Raw genomic sequence first — 18564 nt, 5'->3', positions numbered from 1 at the left:
GGGCACAGAGCCAGGAGAGGGGCTGGGCATCCCCTCCGCTCCCCTCCCACAGACCTCCCTAAGAAGCGGGTGAGGCAGGGAAGGAGGCTTGCCGGTGGCTGGGAGTGGGGAGGGAGCCCAGCAGAGGCCTGCTCCCCAGCTGTCCCCCAGCTGGCTCACTGCAACTAGGCCTTCACCCCTTGTGGCGGGGGTGCCCGCAGAGCCCCTCTCCTCGCCGTCCCCAGCAGGACTAGCAGGAACAGTGCTCCCGCTCCTGAGGCGGCTCCCTGGGCCTCCTCCCTCGCACACAGCTCTCTCGTCTGCCAGGAAAGAACACAAGAGAGCCGGTCCCTGGAGCCCAAGATAAATGTTGAGTCTGATTTTGATTTCCCTTAAGCAAAATACCTCTCTCCTGATTGAAGCTCAGCTCAAACATGGTGGGAACAGAAAGCAGGGGCTGGCGGCGCCCACAGAGGCACTGGCTGCAGCAGGAGGGATGGTAGGCCCACCCCGCTCCTTCCGGCCTCTCTAGCCACCGTCCTGTGGCCAATCCAGGCCCCGTTTCCATCTCCAGGGACAGAGGCTGGGTCGAGTGCCTGTGTCACCCATGCCACCAACCCCCATTGCAGCAAGAAGGCCTCTGGTTTGATTAACACAAAAAGAGAAAGTGGGGCCATTTAGGCCTGGCCATCAGCTACCCCTTGTCACTAAATCTGAAACTCCATTAGTCCTCACACCTTTGACCACTCAGGCAAAGAAGTACTCAGAAGTGCAGAAGGATAGCTTCCAGAAGCGTAGCCCCCCTCAGACATCTCCCCCTCAGGCCCCGGCTCTCCTTTGCTCAACCTCCAAACACCGGGATCCTCTGAGTCCCCTTCTCCCACGGCTGTCCAGGGAAGGGGTAGCATAGCCCCCCCCCACCTTGCCCCAAGCTCCTCTCCAGCTGGCCCCCTCTAACTCAGCCCCTGCCTACGCTCCTCACGGTGGTCTGGGGGCCCTCACGCTCCATGTGGCCCGAAGGGATCCCCACCCCAGACTGGACCTCCTCTTCCTGGGGACACCCCCTTCCTGCTCTACTAGGCAGAAAACACAGGAACACCCCCACATTCCACAGCCAGCGGGGCGTCCCCCCATTGACCCCCCTCACCCGAGCACTTGCCAGCCTCCCACCTCCCTCCCCCCACCCCATCTAGTCCCCACTGGCAGCTGCCAACATCCTTAATTTGGCGTGTCCCTCCCCTCGCAGCAAAGCTCAGAGAAAGGAGGGAAGATGCGGCCACCGATGTCCCCCAGCAGCCTGCCCCTCCCTCCACCCTGGGGACAGGCCCCCCCCACCTCCAGGAGGCCAGTTCCCTGTGGGGATGGCAGCGTAGCAGAGTAGGGTCCTGGGACCTGGATTCCCAGGTCTGCTACGCCCCCGCCGCATGACCTGTCACTTCTCCTGTCTATGAAAGGGGACATGGCTCCTCCCGGTGCAGCAGACATTATCTGACTGTGCTAACTTCGGAGAGCCACACACCCAGAGGTGGGGAGGAGAGAGAGAGAGAGAGAGAGAGAGAGTTAAATGCTTGGGAGTTTCCCTCCCAGGGCTCTGGCCACACCCCAGGGCTGGGTGAGCAGACACCTGCGCCCCCCCAGCCTCCGAAGGCCACACGCACCCCGAGCCCCACGTCATCTCCCAACAGACACATGTATGCTGCCGTGGAAATAGGCTGGTGTTCCCGTGGGGGCAGGGGACGAGGAGGCCCACCTTGGTCATGCAGCTGTTCACAGACTCCAGAGAGCTCCAGTCCCCAGCTCCTGCACCCCATGAAGTGACCAGCAGGCAGCCAGCCAATGGCCATGGACCACCCCCCCAGGCCCTGTGCCCCAGGGAGCGGGCCGTGGACACCCACCAGGGGCGGTGTGGAAACAGGAGGGTGGGCACAGGCCCTGGGCCAGACAACCCAGACCAGGTGTTGCACTAAGGAGCTAGGTGCCCTTGGACGGGGGTTGGGGGAGGGGACGGCAGGCTCCTCTGGGAGAAGGAGCCCTCGGGGACAGCTGCCTCGGAGATCAGCTATAACCGGATAACACACACGGGAGCACCGGTGGGCTCACTGCTGCTGACTCCCGCCCCAAGCCTCCTCCAGGGTGGGGAGAGAGACAGCCAGCCCTCCGCCCGCCCCGCTCCTGTCTTCCATTCCTGTCTTCCATAAATGCCCAGCTGGAGGGAGCTAGCCTGAGCTCATCAGAAAGGCACCTGGCCTCCTGCCCAGAATTCCAGGGCACTCCAGGCTGAGCGGGGCGCTGCGGAAGCCCCTCTAGCTGACCCAGAAGGTGCGAGTTCCCCAGAGCCCTGGCCCCCCCACCCTCCACCCATGGTTAGCCCAGCCTCCTCTGTGCTTTCTCCACCCACGCCGCTGGGGCCCACAGCAGTCCGCGGGAACACGGGGCAGGGCCTTGCCTGCCATGCTCATACCGGACCCCGAACCTTCCGTGCGGGCTCATGTGAGCGGACTCGCGGGCATCAGACTGCCGTCTGCAGACCCACCTGCACCAGAGCTGCGAGCTGCCGCTACGGCACTAGCCCTGCACCAAGCCCTCTGCACACAGGATTGGGTAAAGCCTCCCAAAGCTCCAGGGGTCACCGCTCTGGGCAGAGCTGGGCCAGCTGCCCACCCCTCACCCCTCCACCCCTGAGACTGACTCTGGCTGACTCGACTGTAGCCCTTGAAGCTGGGCTCTCTCCCACCACAGGCCTTTGTGGGGACAGGTCCACCCACTATCTAGCTGCTGTGTGATCTCAGTCCACATATGCCCCTCTCTGAGCCTTGAGCTCCCCTCCCTCTCACGGAGCTGCTTTCAGAGCCAACAAGAGGATGCGGGCCAAGAGTACAGAGCCCAGCATGTGATGAGTGACACGGAGGCTCAGACTATCATGATGACGGCCACGGTATTAGAATAAGACATCAGGGGTCCCACTGCCACTGGGGCATCAACAGCAGATGCAGCTGGCCGGGCCGGGGCCGGGGGGTGGGGGGCTGCTGATGGGAAATGTCCTCGGACCCAGAGAGGAGCCAAGCCCTCAAGGGGACCGAGGTATGAGAGCTGCTCAGGACTGCTCAGATCCCAAATCAAATGCCCCTGCTCCCTCTCGGCCCCTCCGGATTCTCCTGAGCCCAGAGGGCACCGGCTCCATTGGCTGAGCTCGTGTGGCTCCAGACCGTGCTGACAAGTGGGGGGGTCCCCGCTGGCCCACCCAGCTGGTAAAGAAACTGAGGCTTCACAGAGGCAAAGGCACCCGTCCGAGGTCACAGTCAGTGAAGGAGTGGAGGTGGGCGCCCAGGTCCCTCCAACTCCAAAGCCCGTGCTCAGGAAGGCTTTAGCCTGGAGACGGTCGTCCCCAGGGAGGGGGCCACCGCCGAGCCCCGCAGGCCGCGGCAAGCACTCGCTGAGCACCTGCAGCGGGCCAGGCCCCGGGCGCCTCGGGTGCAAGGTTCATGGTCCAGTAGGGAGCAGCGGCTCCTGCCCATTGAAGCGCCCCTCGCTGGTCCGCCCCCTGAGAACCAGGCTCCGGGCTCCACCCTTGTCCCGGATGCCGAGACCTTCCCACACGTAAAGCGCTACGTGCGTCTTTCCGCTCATGTCTCAGTTTTCTCATCTGACAAATGGGGTAAGAATGGTCACTCCCACCGGCTCACCGGGAGGTGAAAGTGCCTGGTCCCTGGAGCAGGGCCACGTGCTGGAGGAGTCCAGGGGTGCCCCAAAAATGCCCTCCCCAGAGCCTCTGAGGCAGAGGGCTGGTGCCCCTGGGAGTGGGGTGTAGTTCAAATCGTACGTTCCAGCTCAAATATTTCCACAAGTTTTGCATTCTGCTCCAACATGTATACACATTTATCTTACCCTAAAAATAAAGTCATAAAACACATTGATTTTCATTTCTATATAAGCTAAATGACTTTTCTCCCTAGGGGCACCTGGGTGGCTCAGTCAGTTAAGCATCTGCCTTCAGCTCAGGTCATGATCCTGGGGTCCTGGGATCAAGCCCCACAGGCCCCACATGGGGCTCTCAGTTCAGCGGGGAGCCTGCTTTTCCCTCTACCTCTGCTCCTCCCCCCACTCTTACTCTCTCTTACTCTCTGTGTGAAATAAATAAATAAATAAATAAATAAAATAACTTTCCCCCTAAAATTCTTAAAACTGCAGAAAGATGTACTTTGTCTTGTGGCTTCCGGGTACACAAGTCTCCATTTACTTAGCCTTTACTGCGTGCCCACCTGTGCTAAGCACGTGGCCTGCATTAATCTCATTCAATTCCGGAACGATGCTGTGGGACAAGGACTTTGCACCCCCCTTCTACAGATCAGGAGACTGAGGCTTCTAGAGGTGAAGCCACTTGCCCAAGGACCAACATCGGTCCGCAGTGAGGCTGGGACCAGAACCAGGGTCTGTGTGACTCCAGAGCTCGCTGGAGAAGTACAGCATTTAAACATCACACAAATGCATGCTGGGAGTTACCTTCCCGCCTGACTGCCGAACTGCATCATCCGGGGCCCTCAAAGAGGCACCGAATCTTTGGCTCCTCTGACTCCCCAGCGAAAGGCCACTGGGGCTGGGAAGCAAAGGTTCTCAATATCTGCTGATCTATTAACATCTTGCTTTGGCCGAACGATCCAGACCAAGCGACACTCACAGGTCCCAGTCCCAGCCCTGCCAGGTTCCAGCTGTGTGACATCGGACAAGTCAGTTAACCTCTCTGAGACTTGGTCTCCTCATCAGGAGATTGAGGATAAAACCTACCACGGCTACATACACAGAGGAAAGCCTGGACAGCAGGAGGGGCGGTTTTGTTCTCGTCTTTTCTGCCTGCCTGGATTCTCTGATTTCGTCTTCCCTCAGCGCCCGGGGGGCTCCAGTGGGCAGGATCTGTGTCTGCCTACATCACAGCCACAAAACAGTATCCGGTACATAGTAGGTGCTTAATGCGGATCCGTTCTTGGAGGATGCATGCGTGTCATGCTTGTTTTAGGTGGGGAAGTGGACCTACCTGCTTTTACTTTCTAGAACTCAAGGTTATTCCTCCTGTCCGATAAAGGGGCTTGCCCTGATGGCTGCACTCTTGGGCATGCCTTTTCTCTCTCTCTCTCTGCCTCTTCTCCGTCACCCTCCCACCTTCCTTCCCTCCCTCTCTTTCTCTCCAAATAAAAAAAAAAAAAAAAAAGGAAGAAAAAATGGGATTTCTTTTACCCCTTCATTCACCCAGTAATTAATTGCTAAGCAGCCTACGGGCCAGGCCATGAGCTGGGCTCCAGGAACACGGCACTGACCCAGACACAGGTCCTTGTCCTCCGAGTCTCTGATGTAACAGGAGACACAGACCCAAGCACGCAACAGCACAGCTGTCTACCCATGTGTGTAAAGTGGGCTCCTGACCCCGTCAGGGGGTCAGGTCAGAGCTGCTTCCTGGGGAAAGAGCGCGTAGACTGACATCGAAAGGATGGGCAGGCCTCAGCAGGCAAAGAGAAAGGGAGAGGGCTTTCCAGAGATGACACGGAGTGTGGTGAGTTCAGGGGACCACAAGAAGCCACAGCTCGCTGGAACAAAGAATTGGCCAGAAGAGGCCCAATGTGGTCTAGGCAGATGGAGCACAGCGAGGGCCCCAAAATGTCAACAACTGCTACTATCATTAATAAAGGTGTCACAGCACCCTCAGACACGGCAAGATGACCAGAGCCACTGACATGGGCACCTGGGATGGGAGGGGGTGTGAGAAGCCCTGTCCTGGGAAATGTGGGGCATATGGCATCTGCCTACCCCAACATCCCCCCCTTCTCTGCCTCATCCCCAGACCTGGGAGCGGGTGGGACAAGCTGGGCTGGTCTCCAACCAGCTCAGGCAGGAGCCAGGTCAGTCATAGTCCTTAATAAGGTCACAAGACCCAGAGCAAGGAAACTTCAGAACAGGAGTGGGGGAGGGGCCCTGAGAGGCCCAGGGAAGGTGCAAGCTCCCCCCGCCAGACCGGGGAGCTGGAGACCGGGGAGCTGGAGACGACACTGACAGCGATACAGGGACCAAGCGGGGGCTGTATTGGGAATGGAAACCAGGCAGGCATAATCAGCAGGACCCCACCCCACCTCCACCACCAGCAGCCCTCCCTCCCCTTCCTGCCCAAGATGTGGCAAATCCCCCACGGAGAGTGACCAGCCAGGGGTGGCCCAGCTCCCGCAGCATCCCCGGGGGGTGCTGAGTCAGGGCTGGAGCCCCAGGCACCCTGGCACCGGCAGCACCGCGGGCTCCAGCTCTGGCCCTTTAAGAACCGAGAGCAGAGGGTGGCCCTGACCTGGCCTCCGCACAGAAGTGACTGGTCCTGTCCGGTCCTTAGCCTGCTCCTGGGCAGCAGGAGGACAACAGCACTGGTACTCCAAGCAGTAATGGGCCGCAGAAAGGCACAGCCACACACCTGTCAGCTTGGCCGGAACCCGCCGGAGGCCGTGACCACTTCACCTGCTCCTACTCCTTTGGCCAAGGTGGACACCCATCTCCCCGAGTGTCCCTGGGCTTCACACGGCTCTCCTGGTTCCCAAGATCGGCCCGCAGCAGGGCTCCCTCCAGGTGGGGCCCCGCCCTGCTGGTCGGCAGCCCCTCCACAGGACTAACTAATCAGACCTCTGCCTTCCCAAGCACCTCCCCTCCACTCTGGCCGCTGCGTCTTCTCTAGGTCCTCACCATGGCCACACCTAGATGCCTCCAGACTTGGAACATGCCGCTCCTTCTGCCTGAAACACTCTCAGCATCTCCCATAAACTACCCCCCCAAAACCGCTTTGTGCCTTCTCAGCTTCAGGTAGGGCCCCCAAATTTAGCACATAAAAATACAGGATGCCCAGGTAAACTTGGGTTTCAGATACATAATGAATAATTGTTTATTATGGCTGGCAACCCTACCCTCAGGTTTCAACTGAAACATCACCTCTTCCAGGAAGCCCTCCCAGATGCACCCCCGACCCGGTAGCCTCCCACAGCATTGCGGAATGCCCTGCCTTGATGCTTATCCTAGCCTCCTATCCATTTCCCCACCAAACCACGAATGCCAGGAAGGCCAGAAGTCCATCCATCCATCTGCCCTTCATCCTGGCACCCACAGGACCGGGCACGAGGCAGCTGTTCCACAACGGCTTTCTGCATCTGGAAGTAAAGAGCGGCAAGGTGGCCCGGGGATACCCATGGCTGAATTCACCCCACAAGGGCACCCAGGGCCTCCAGCCCTTCTCCTCCAGCCGGCTGGACCTCCTTCTCACAACCACCCCCAGCTCCACAGAGCCTGAGCCGAGGAAACACGAATCAAGGTAAGAACAGCTAGCAGGCTCCTCGCCTTTATTTTGAGGGCTGCTGTTCGTTTTAATTAAGATCCTGTTCCGCTCAGGCCCAGCAAGGGCCTCATCGCGGGCAGTCTGGAAATAATCATCACCCAACGTGGCCCTGTGGGCTACTGAGCCCCGGCCGGGAAGCAGGGCCCTGGGGGCCGGGGGCCAGAAGCCCAGGCAGCACGGGCTTTGAGCCCCGTCGAGCGGCTCGTCTGCCCAGCACACACACCATATACTTTTGAACAGAAGGGAAGCATTCGCTTTTTCCCCCACAGTGCCAAAAATAGCCCCATCTCCTGCCTTTGAACAGGAATCTCTTGGTTCCTACAAAGAGACAGGAGCGGCGGGGGGGCCTGGAAGGAGGGGCTATGTGGGCTGGCTGGACCCCTCCTCGTGTCCCCAGGCCCAGGGAGGTGAGAGGGGTCCAGGTCCTGGCCAGACCTGACTTGCCAGGGCCCAGCCTCCCCATGCCTGACTTCTCAGGACCCCCAGACAGGGCAGGCCCCCCAGCCCTGGCCCAGGAGGTGGGGGGGGCCAGACAGGAGCAGAGAGTACAGACCCAGGATGGGTGAGCAGCCCTGCTTGTTAGCTTCTCCCTTTTCCTAGCTGCTTGTTCATCCTATGCGCCAGGCTCTGTTCTAGGAGCCGGGGGGACAGTGAGGACCCCGAAAAGAGACGGGTCTGTCCTCACGGCGCTCACAGTCCCGAATGAGACGAGGACGAGCTGAACGTGTCCCCGCCACCCGGTTGGGGGAGGCCACTGGCCGGTCCCTGGGCACTGATCTCGGAGAGGCCGCAGGGGCACTGGCCCGAGCAGAGGGTCGGGTGAAGAGCGCCTCCAAGCTGCACTCGCCCAGGGCACGGACCCTCATTCAACCTGGCAGCAGGCCTGTGTGAGGCCACCCAGGCTCAGAGGAGGGGTGCAGGAGCCTGGGACCCACCACGCCATTCTGCCAATATTTTCACGCTCATTCCGGCCACAGTCCTGGGAGGCGGGAGATCATCACCTGCCCATTTTACAGGTGAAGTAAGGAGGCTCGAGGGAAAGAGGCTGACCAAGGTCCCAGAGCTCAGGAGAGGAGCCAGGCTTTGCACCCAGGCCTGGCTGTTCCCCGAACAGGAACACCCGACATGATACCGCAGACAAGCCATCTCCACTCACGTCACTTCCCTCCCCGCCCAGTTCCACAGAAGACGAAGCAGAGGGTCAGGGTGGCCACAGGGCTGGGAGGAGGAGAATGAGGGAGCTGAACCCAGCTCTGTCTGCCGCCAACTCCGGGGCCTTCCTGGTTCCCACAGCAGCTTGTTAGTTAAGAAAAAGAAAAGAAAAGAAAAAGAGGCCACCTTCTGTCCTCAAAAGGCCAGAGCGGTGGGGGAGCCAAGGGAGAGAGAGAGAGGGGAGGGAGAGAGAAAGAATGGCACTCTGAGCCCACTTCCTAACAGAAAACCTAAGCCTAAAATAAAAAATGCAGAGTGCTATTTCTGCTTTGGGTTAAACATTCCTCAAAGCCACATTCCTCCCGCCCTCCTCCTTCTCCCCTGCCAGGGAATCCGGAGCACGGTGGCCTGGACGCCGCATCAGCTTCCTGGTGGCACCGTGTGAGACCAGGAGTGCCAGAGCCAGTGGCTGCTCTGCACCCCTTCCTGGGCACCCCCCTCCCCCCCCCCGCATGGACCCACTAGGTGGGGAACACCGCCCCCTGGGTGGCCCCATCGGGATACCCTCAGGCTAAGAAAAGGTGACACCCTATCACATAGCAGGACACTGGAGAAACTGAGACCCCAAGGGGACAGCTAAAAGCCATAGCAAGTCGGGCTGGAATGAGGACCCCAGACTCCAACCTGGAGATCCCCTCCCCCCAGCTCTGCCCCATCTGATTGCAAGTCAGGAGCACAAGCAGGTCCTGCCCTGGTCAGCAGAAGACCAAAACAAAGCAACACATAGACAAACACTTTGGAAAGCCCAGAGCCTTATGCAGAGGTGTTCACAGGCCTGCCCTGTATGTGGCTCCAGGCCGGGCACTGCACAAAAATCAAATCTACCATGTATGTCCCAACCCTCAAGGAGCTTACAGTTGCCCGGAGCAGGGCTACTAGGCCTCCGGCCCCGGAGGTCCCCTCTGTTGCTGTGTCCCTGAGCCTCACGCTGCACCTGTGGTCTCCCACTTTGTCCAACAGACGTTTCTCGAGGCACCCTGGCCATGCCAGGCACCAGGAGGGCAGGAAGGCTGGGGCACTCCAGGCGTATCCCGTTGGTCTCCATGGCCTTATCTTCGGGCTGCCTCCTACTTCCCAGCCCCAGCCTGCAGGCTCCCCCAGGGCAGAGACGGTGCTAGCTGGACAAGAGGACACAGCGCTCCTGAGCTCACGGGCTGGGAGGATCCCATGAAAGGAGCACAGCGCTGGGCACCTAGTGAGCACTGGAGCCTCGCCTGGGACGGGCAGAGGCTGCGAAAGCCTCAGAGACCTGGGTTGGGGCAGCCCCCTGATGCCCACTCCTACCGATGCCCCCTGGACTTCTCAGAAGTGTTGTGTTGCTGCCTGCCGGCAGGCCTCAACTCTACCCACTCCCAGAGGAAGCCAAGGCAAAGCTGTCCCAAATCCCTTGCAGGAGGCAAAACCACGAGGGCCGTGTGCAAAGCTATGAAGCTGGAAAGATCCTACCCACTGTCCAACCTCACCTCCAGCCCAGGAACCTGGGATGCCCGGCCAGTATCTGATATCCAACAGCTGCTTGAATGCCTCCGATGATGGGGTGCTCACTACCCGTCTCAGCAGCTCTAAGGGTATAAGGCTCACAGAGATTGTAGGAGGCAGGCCCCCAGAGGGAGGGGCATTGCTTTGGGCAGACAAAGATTTGAGCCTGAGCCCCAGTGGCCACTGACTGTCTGGGAGGCCATGGGCATGTCTCTGAATCTGTCTGGGCCTCTTTTTCTTCACCTGTAAAATGGGCACAGTAGTCCCTGCTCCCAGGCCCGTGGTGAGACCACAGGGCGCTAAATCTGTACTCAGTATTCAGGGCAACGCACCCTCACTTGGTAAATGGGGGTTTGTCACTTTCGCTCTTCCTCCCAAATTCCCCCACTGCCCCCGGACAGACGGGCTCCCACAGGGCACCGTGGTGAGGGCAGGAGGGTGAGAAGCGGCAGCCCAGTCGCCTGGTCCCAGAGCAGACAACCGCGCCATCGGCTTCTGATTCAGGTTCCAGGCCGGTCTGAGCCTCACGCCCAGCCGCCCCTGCTCACCCCGCGCATCTGCATTTACAACCTGCACAGAGCGGCCCTCACACACCCCTGCGTGCGCACGCATGTGCACAGACGTGCCAGCTCACCCACTCCCGACACACGCCGCGACCTCGTCCCTCTCGCCCGGAGCACGCCTACACCAGCCGGGCGCGCACGTGTGCTCCACAGCCCCCGCCCCAGCACACACCCACACGAGGCACCCACACGTGCGCACGATCGCCTGCACACCCCCAAGGCAGCTTCCCGGCACCCCCACCCACAAGGGCCCCATGCTCGGCCCAGGACCAAATGCCAGCTGTGTCACTCACCAGGTGCGTGGCCTTGGGCCAACCCCGATCCCCTGTGAGCCTCAGTTTCTCATCTGTAAGCGCGGACCGCCCAGGATCCTGGGAGTTGTTGGCGATGGGCGCGTGTGAACCCTGAGCTGGGCCTGGCTCCTAGGAACGTGCGGCATCCTTCCACGATGTTGATTACAGATTCGCCCTCATCACTGAGAAGCCATCAAATTCCTGTCTCTACTATCCCTCACCTCACCCACAACAGCCCCAATTTGCAGAAGAGAAAACCGAGGCACGAGAAACTAAGAACTGTGCCTGTGGCTGAGACAGCCCATGATCCCAGGTCAGCAGATGCCAGAGCCCGGGCACGCTTGGTCCCTAGGGCCCCGGTGTAGCTGCCCCACAGAAGTCTCACCAGCTGGCAATCTGAACATTGTACAGAAAGGGAAACTGAGTCCCGGGGGCACCGGGGACTCCACAGTCACTGTCCAGGATGGGATGGTTCTGGGACTGAAGTGCAGGCAGGTGTCTCTCTGGCCCTCCTGGGCCACGTCCATGCAGGGACCTAAAGTCCAGCATTCCAGAGCCTGTCCTCCCTCCCCAACTCAGTGAGCCAGGAGCTCAGGGCAGAATGATCCCGTTGCCGACCAGCTGGGCCAAATACAGAGGCCGTCCCATTCGCCACTCACTCCTAATTGAGCAGAGGGCTTGTGACCGCTCACCCTGTGACCACCAGGGGGGTGGCCAAGGACTGCTGTCCCCTGACACCAACAGCTTAGCACTCTCTTTCCTGTGAGAGTACTGACGGAGCTCTTACTACATGCCGGTCCCTGCGTCCGCGTGTTGGGAAAAGCACTGTGGTCCATCCCCACGGCACACACAACACCCAGAACTCAGAGGGGTAAGGAGCTCGGCAGAGTCACTGCCAGAAGACAGCAAGCTGTCTCACAAGCTCTCAACACTCTGCTGTCCTGCCCTCAGCTGGGAAACTGACCCCAATTTCAAGTTACCTGGAAACTTGGCACATTCATTTATGACGTTCTCTGCCCTGGTAAAGAGACCACACCCAGGACGTGCAAAGTGTTACATCTCAAAACACCAGGAAGAAGGATGCTCTTTTTAATTGATACTGGTTTTCTGCCTTGCCTGAGAGTAAGAGATATTTAGGGCAAGATGCACCGAGTCAGAAAACAGCAAGACATCCCCGTCTCCACCCCAACAGCCAACCCATTCATGGCACCGTGGGGAGTGCCCCAAAAGTCAGAGCCAGCAGTCCTGGGTTTCTGCCTGGTATTTGCCTTGTAACCTTGGGAGAAACACTTCGTCTCTCCAGTACTTGATTTTCCCATTTGTAAAATAAAGGCATTGGACTAGGTGACCCCAAAGTCTCCTCTAGCTCGAAGACCCTAGGATTCTATTTAATAGTAATCAAAGGAATGAGCTTTTAAAGAGGGAGCTACTCTTTTCTTCCCCACAAAATCAGCAGTCATCAAGAAAAGCGGGTAGACTCAGTGCTGGCAAGAATGCAGGGAAACAGGCACTCTCTCACCCATGTTTGCTGAGAGTGAAAATTGGAACATACTTTGTAGAGAGTGATTTAACAATTTTTCTATCAAAAGCCTTTTAAGATGTCCCCGGGCTTTAACATTGCAGCTTCATTTGGGGGAGTTTATCTTCAAGAAGAGCTCCGTGCAAAAATTTATTGCAAAGATGTTCGTACAAAGATTGAGTAGAAAAATGTTTGTCACATCCCTATTGATATGGGTAAAAAAGAGGAGGAGGAGGAAAGGAAGGAAGGAGGGAAGGAAGGGAGGGAGGGAGGAATTAAGAAAGCAACCTGGGGCGCCTGGGTGGCGCAGTCCTTAAGCATCTGCCTTCAGCTCAGGGCGTGATCCCGGCATTATGGGATCGAGCCCCACATCAGGCTCCTCCGCTATGAGCCTGCTTCTTCCTCTCCCGCTCCCCCTGCTTGTGTTCCCTCTCTCGCTCGCTGTCTCTATCTCTATTAAATAAATTAATAAAATCTTTAAAAAAAAGAAAGAAAGAAAGAAAGCAACCTGTCCAATGGCAGGGGATCAAATAAAATGTTGCAATCATATGATACACCATTTAAAAAATCATGCTTTTTATTTTTTTAATCATGTTTTAAAGTTTTGTGTTTTTTTTTTAAGTAGACTCCATGCCCAGCGTGAAGCCCAACGCAGGGCTCCAGCCCACGACCCTGAGATCAAGACTGAGGTCAAGAGTCAGACACTTAACCGACTGAGCCACCCAGGCACCCCTTAAAAATCATCGTTTAAAAGAATAGTAAACAATGTGAGCAAACATTCACAATTGTCAGGTTTTAAAAAGTTAGAAAATAAAAAGTGTATAATTCCAAATGCATAAGGTAATGAAACCTACACACCAAGTCCAATGGAATCTTCCTCCCAAGTATACCCAGAATCTGTCGTCACCCCCACGGACACCCAGTTCATCACTGTGACCACCCCCGGCCCCGAGGACCACCCCCTCCTCCCATCCGTTCTTGGACTATAGACAAGAACACTCTCCAAACCCACATCTAACTTTCTCCACCACCTCCTTCCGTGGCCCCCCACGCATCTCAGAAAACGTGCAGATCCCTTCCCATGGCCTTCGGGGCCCTTGGTGAGGAGTGACGTGAGCCTGGCCCAGCTCCAGCTGCATTGCCCGCTGCCCACAGTTGGCCCAGAGGGGCCGAGGTCTGACCTTGGGAGCAGAGGAAGCTGGGTGGCCAGGAGAAAGGGCTTTCACGTCACACTGCCAGAATCTCCGCGGTGGGGTGGGGGTGGGGCTGGCACCGGAAGGAGCCAGAGGCGGCAGAAAGAGCCAGAACAGGTATGAGGAGGAGGCCCGGGCCCTGTGACCCCCACAAGTCCCTGTCCCTCTCTGGCCTCCTCTGCTCCTCTCTGCACAAAGGGGGCAGGCTGCACACCCACTCCTCCCGTCCTGCTCTAGGAGACAGAGGATCGTAGGACTGAGGCCACCAGAAGTTGAAAGCGTCCCCTCAAACCAGGCACCGCGCTAACCCCTTCATATGCCCGTGAATCCAGCTCCGGGGTCTCTGGGATGCCCATCTTCCACAGGAGGAAAGTAAAGCTCTGTGAGAAGGGGCTTGCACAAGGAAAGAGCCAGAACCCCAGGACATCTGGTCCCAGAGGCCCACAATCCTCCCTGCCACTCTGCTGCCAAACAGCCCCCCTTCCCTTTCTGGCCCACGCTCGGGACCTCAAAGCATCCTCCCATTTGGATCCACGGAGTCACACGGGCAAGTGAGACAGATGAATGAGCCAGTGTTCAGAGAGGGTAGGTGACTTGCCCGAGGTCATAGAGCCTGACTGAGGACCCAGCCCCCTTCTCCAGGATACTGAGTTCTTTCCTAACAGCGGACTCGGATGTTTCTTGCCCAGATGCCCACTCCAGCGTAACTCCCCTAACCTCGACTCTTCTCTTTGCTGTTCAGTCTAACCTCCAGGGGAGAGAGGGAGCGAGCCTCCCCGGTCTCACCCTCCTGTGCCCAGGATACACAGGATTACAGAAGCCGCCTTCCTCCCTCTGGGCTTTCCCTCTGCCAGGTGGTTTGTTCCTTGCCTGGTTGTGGGGTCCTTCACACCCCGACTTATTTGTCCCCAGATGGGTACCAGATACTCCCTCCCCCCAACAGCAACGTCCTGCCCCCTCTGGTTGGCCAGCACTGGGTAGGGGGGGTGATCATCAGAGAATATTCCTTCTCTTCCAGGAACAGACCCTCGTGTGACCCTTCCCAAAGCCAGAGAGCCACAAAAGCCCAACTGGTGACACCCAGCACCTCTTAACCCCAGACTCCTGACCGTGAACTAGGGTCCCCTTCTCGGCTCTGGGGGGCAGAGGCTTTAGCTGCTGGCTACCCGGGCCTCCCATCTGGCCGCTCCTCCCCTCCGGGAGCTGCCGCGTGTCGGGCACCATTCTGGGCATCAGGAAAAAAGGCTGCAGAGACTCAAGGTTGGCAAGCAAGGTCAAGGCAGAGCCTGGGCTGACCAAGAGCGACAAGGAGCAGGTGACCTCCTCCGAGTCCTGGACAGAGGGTCCTTGGGGAGTACCGGGAGCACCACGGGGAGAGGCTAAGGAAGGGAGGCGGGGTGGGGGTGTCTGTCTGTCTGCCTGTTGGGGCTGCCGGGCTGGAGCCCAGACCGCAACAAATGGCTCGAGCCCCACAAGCTTGGTTTTTTGCACCATCTGGCTGGTTTCCATCAGAAGGCAAGGGTACATCCCTCTCCTTCCCATGTCAGTGTCGAGCGAGGGCTTGATGAATGGCAGGCCGGGGCAGAGCAGAAATGAACAAGGGGGGTTGTCGGGGGGAGACCACTGCAGGTAAAACAGGAACCTGCCAGGATTCGGGCAAAGCGAGGTTGCCCCCTTTCTCTGCCGCCTGCGGGCCAGGCACAAAGGCTGCGGCCGCGGGAAGATTCCATGTGGAGGGATGAACTCTGCCCACAAGATGTACTTGAGATCGGTTCAAGAGGAAGCTGAATCGTGTAGTTGAAGCGACATTAGTAACGACTGCTCACATCCACCCTTACATCCTTGACAGGTGTTTGTGGCGCCTTAAGGAGGACCTTTTACCAAAGGCCACAGATGAGGCTATAAGGGAATTACCCTATTGGTGCCTTACATCCCCTGGGACCCAAGACCCACAAGCATCCCCATTTTGCAGATGAGGAAACCGAGGGTCACTGAGGGGAGGGGCTGGCCTGTCCCACAGCCTAGGCACACAGCCTTGACAGCAGCCTCACCAACAACGAGCTGGAAGAAAGTGGGCCAGACCTCCAAGAAACTGGGCTACTGGCCACATGGAGTCCTGCTCTCTGAGTCCCAGCGGGGGTGGGGGGGGGCATCAGTCTCGAACCTGCTACCGCTCCTGGGTGTGAGCCGTGCCAGGCAGGGTGAGGACTGCGCGACGGGGCACAATGATCTACAAAATCTTATCTGCAGGGGAGGAAGAAAGTCTCCTCTGCAGTGTTTAGCCTGGAAGACGGCAGGTTTTTGCGAGGCTGCGTCCAGATGTGTCTTAGACCTCCTCCTGCTCCCTCGTGCTTGCACACGCACAGACCACCAGGACAGTCTTTCCCAGGGAGCAGGTGAGTCACCACCAAGGGTGGCAGCCAGCAATGACTCAGGTGTGAACATCTGGACTCCCCTCTGGGCGCTGCAGCCAGCTGTGCTCTCCCAAGGTGGCCTAGGACCCACGGAACCAGGGTGGGTCTTCAAATGGGGCTCCTGGGAACCACGATCTGCGTGACAAACACCTGTCAAGGACGCAGGGCCCTGGACCCAGCCCAGATCTCCGGACTGAGAAATCTGAGCGCAAAGCAAGCCGTGCACTTGGAATTTGACAAGCTCTCCCGGAGACGCTGATGGTCCTTGCTAAGTGCTCCTCTCTTGACCCCACACACAGAACCCCCCGGAACACAGAGCAGATGGCTCAGTCCCCATCAGAAGGAAGCCCATCTGGGGCCTTAGAACAAGCTGGAGGCTTTCTCTGCTTTTCCTGCGGGGAGACTTTCCAGCAACAAATATCTGTGGCCCTACTATGTGCCAGCACAGCCAAGCAGCAGCAAGGGAGACCAACGGGAAGCCAGTGAACACCCTGCCACCTCCCCCAGCCCACACCTAATAAGGGCTCTACAGAGGAAAGTTCTCGGCTAACTCTCTCAGATCAAAACTGTTCCATGTCTCCAAAGGCCTTTAAAAATAGCCCAGGCCGGCGCAGGCCCACCAGACCCGTTCCTAACAAAGCCTTGTTGACTCAACTTCTCCCAAAGTTGACAGATGTGCCCGGGTGGGGCGAGGGGGGACAAAATGACCACCCCCCTCGCCCCTTCCCATCTAGAATCCACCATCACGGGCTGATGGCATCAGCCAGACAGGGACCCACAGAAGAAAAGCCCCTCCTGACTTCTCGGCCTGAGTTCTGAGGTCTTTCAAGGGGCCTAACTTTGGCGACAGACCGGAATTTGAGTCCTGGCACCACCTGGTGACGAGCCACGGATCTTGGGCACACGACTTCACCTTTCTGAGTCTTCATTCCCTTGTCTGTAAATGCGGTTGGTAACAGTGCCCACCGTGTGCATGGCGGCTGAGGATTCTATGAGCTAATGATGCAAAGAGCTTGGCATGTGACACGCTCAGGAAGCAGGCAACCCGGCTTCATTCAGCTCACAGCCCCCTCTCCCCACCACCTGCTCCACCGGCATGGGGACGCCCTGGTTCAACCCAAGCCCACCACGCCCGTCAAAGTCCGTGGTGCTCTCTGCCTCCCCGGGCACAGGAGCCTGGGACGTCCCACCTGCAGCCTGCCTGCGGACAGCTATGGCCCACATTTGGACAGAGCCTGAGGGAAGGCCCAGCAAATCTCACAGAACAGCAGCCAAACTGGGCCACCTCTCCCCTCCCGTCCCCCCCAGGAAAGAGGGTAAGAACAGTAAGGACCGTGTCCCAGGCTTGGAGCCTCTACGCTTCAAGGAGCAGCTACTGGGATGTGAGCTCCTTGCTGGAGAATTCCACTGGAGAAGGACCAGTACCTCTCAGCAGACTAGCGCCCACTCAGGAAAGCCCCCTTTGTTCTAAGCACAGGGGGGCAAGGGGCACAGAGCTGAGGCGTGGGCTTGGCCAGACCTGCAAACGTGCCCAGAAGACCGATGGAGGGGGGAGGGGGGCAGAGGTTGTGCAATGCACCACCAGAAGCGGCCTCCTAGGCCTCCATCAACGCAGAAGGCTGGCAGTCAATCTCCTGCTGGGAAGGAAGAGGGCAGAGGGGCTGCCCCCCACCCCCTGCGGCTGCCCAGGTATGGGTTCTGAACTCCAGCCCACACCCAGGGCCAGTGCCCCCTTCCAAGTCAGACACCCAGACTGGAGCCCTTCCAGACAATGCAGCCGTCCTTCTCCCGGTCCCACCCAAAATAAGAGCATGGGGTCAGGACCCAGTGCCATGAACCCCTGGCAAGCTGCGGTGTGCCCCCCCAAGAGGCTGCAGGGAAGGGAGAAGTCAGTCATGGAGAAACCGAAGATGCGAGGGTACAGGACAGTTGTGAAGTTGGGCCAAGTGGAGAGACACACTGGGCCAGCTCTGGATAAGTCCGAGATGGGCAGACCCTCCTCCTAGGGGGCCCCCCAGACAGTAACCTGTTGAGATGGCCCATATCGCCCCCCACCCCACCCCCCGCTGTATCAACCCATTTCCCAATGTGGTAGATTGAGATAGAAAAGGGGAGGTGAGATCAGGGCCACGGGAGAATTCACCCTGTAAATCCTGCAGCCCACAGGGCGCCCAGGACCCCGAGCCGCCACCGCCGCCTCATCGAGCGCTTGGGCAAGTCTCGCCCCCCTCCCACCCCAACGCACACGATCCGGGCCAGGGAGGGGGCGACAGGCCAACCTCGAAGCAGCAGCAGCGGCAACAGCAGCGGCATCGTGATGCATGAATCACCCACCCCGCTGCGCTCGTGCCAGTCGGCTCCGCACAGCCCCAGCCACCGCGGAACCGGGAGCCCCCTCCCCGACCACCGCCCCTCGCCCTAGCACACCCCGGCTCTTTCGGACAGCTCTGCAAAGAGGGGGCCGCGGCGGGGGAAAGGGGGAACTGGAGCCGGCCCTCCCGGCCCGGGGGTGGCCCCGCGCGCGCCGACAGGCGGCACCCGTCCCGGGCGTGGGGGGGGGG

At 58.8% G+C, this 18564-nt stretch overlaps 1 protein-coding gene across 2 annotated transcripts in view; it reads right to left on the bottom strand.

The window, feature by feature from the left end:
- Positions 1-18331, bottom strand: part of LOC100475945 (neuronal calcium sensor 1) — a 41001-nt gene extending 22670 nt beyond the window's left edge. Inside the window, exon 1 of one of the 2 annotated variants that reach the window (XM_034664671.1) lies at positions 18283-18331. In XM_034664671.1, coding sequence (XP_034520562.1) covers positions 18283-18316 — 34 coding nt within the window. In that variant the 5' untranslated portion in view covers positions 18317-18331. Of the gene's footprint in view, positions 1-384; positions 431-18282 lie in introns of those variants that run through there. The other variant, XM_034664670.1, reaches the window with a different exon arrangement.
- Positions 18332-18564: the final 233 nt, after the last annotated feature.

The sequence above is a fragment of the Ailuropoda melanoleuca genome, chromosome 7, assembly GCF_002007445.2.
Source record: "Ailuropoda melanoleuca isolate Jingjing chromosome 7, ASM200744v2, whole genome shotgun sequence".
NCBI classification, from domain to species: Eukaryota; Metazoa; Chordata; class Mammalia; order Carnivora; family Ursidae; genus Ailuropoda; species Ailuropoda melanoleuca.
This window is presented reverse-complemented; position numbering and strand designations above follow the sequence as displayed.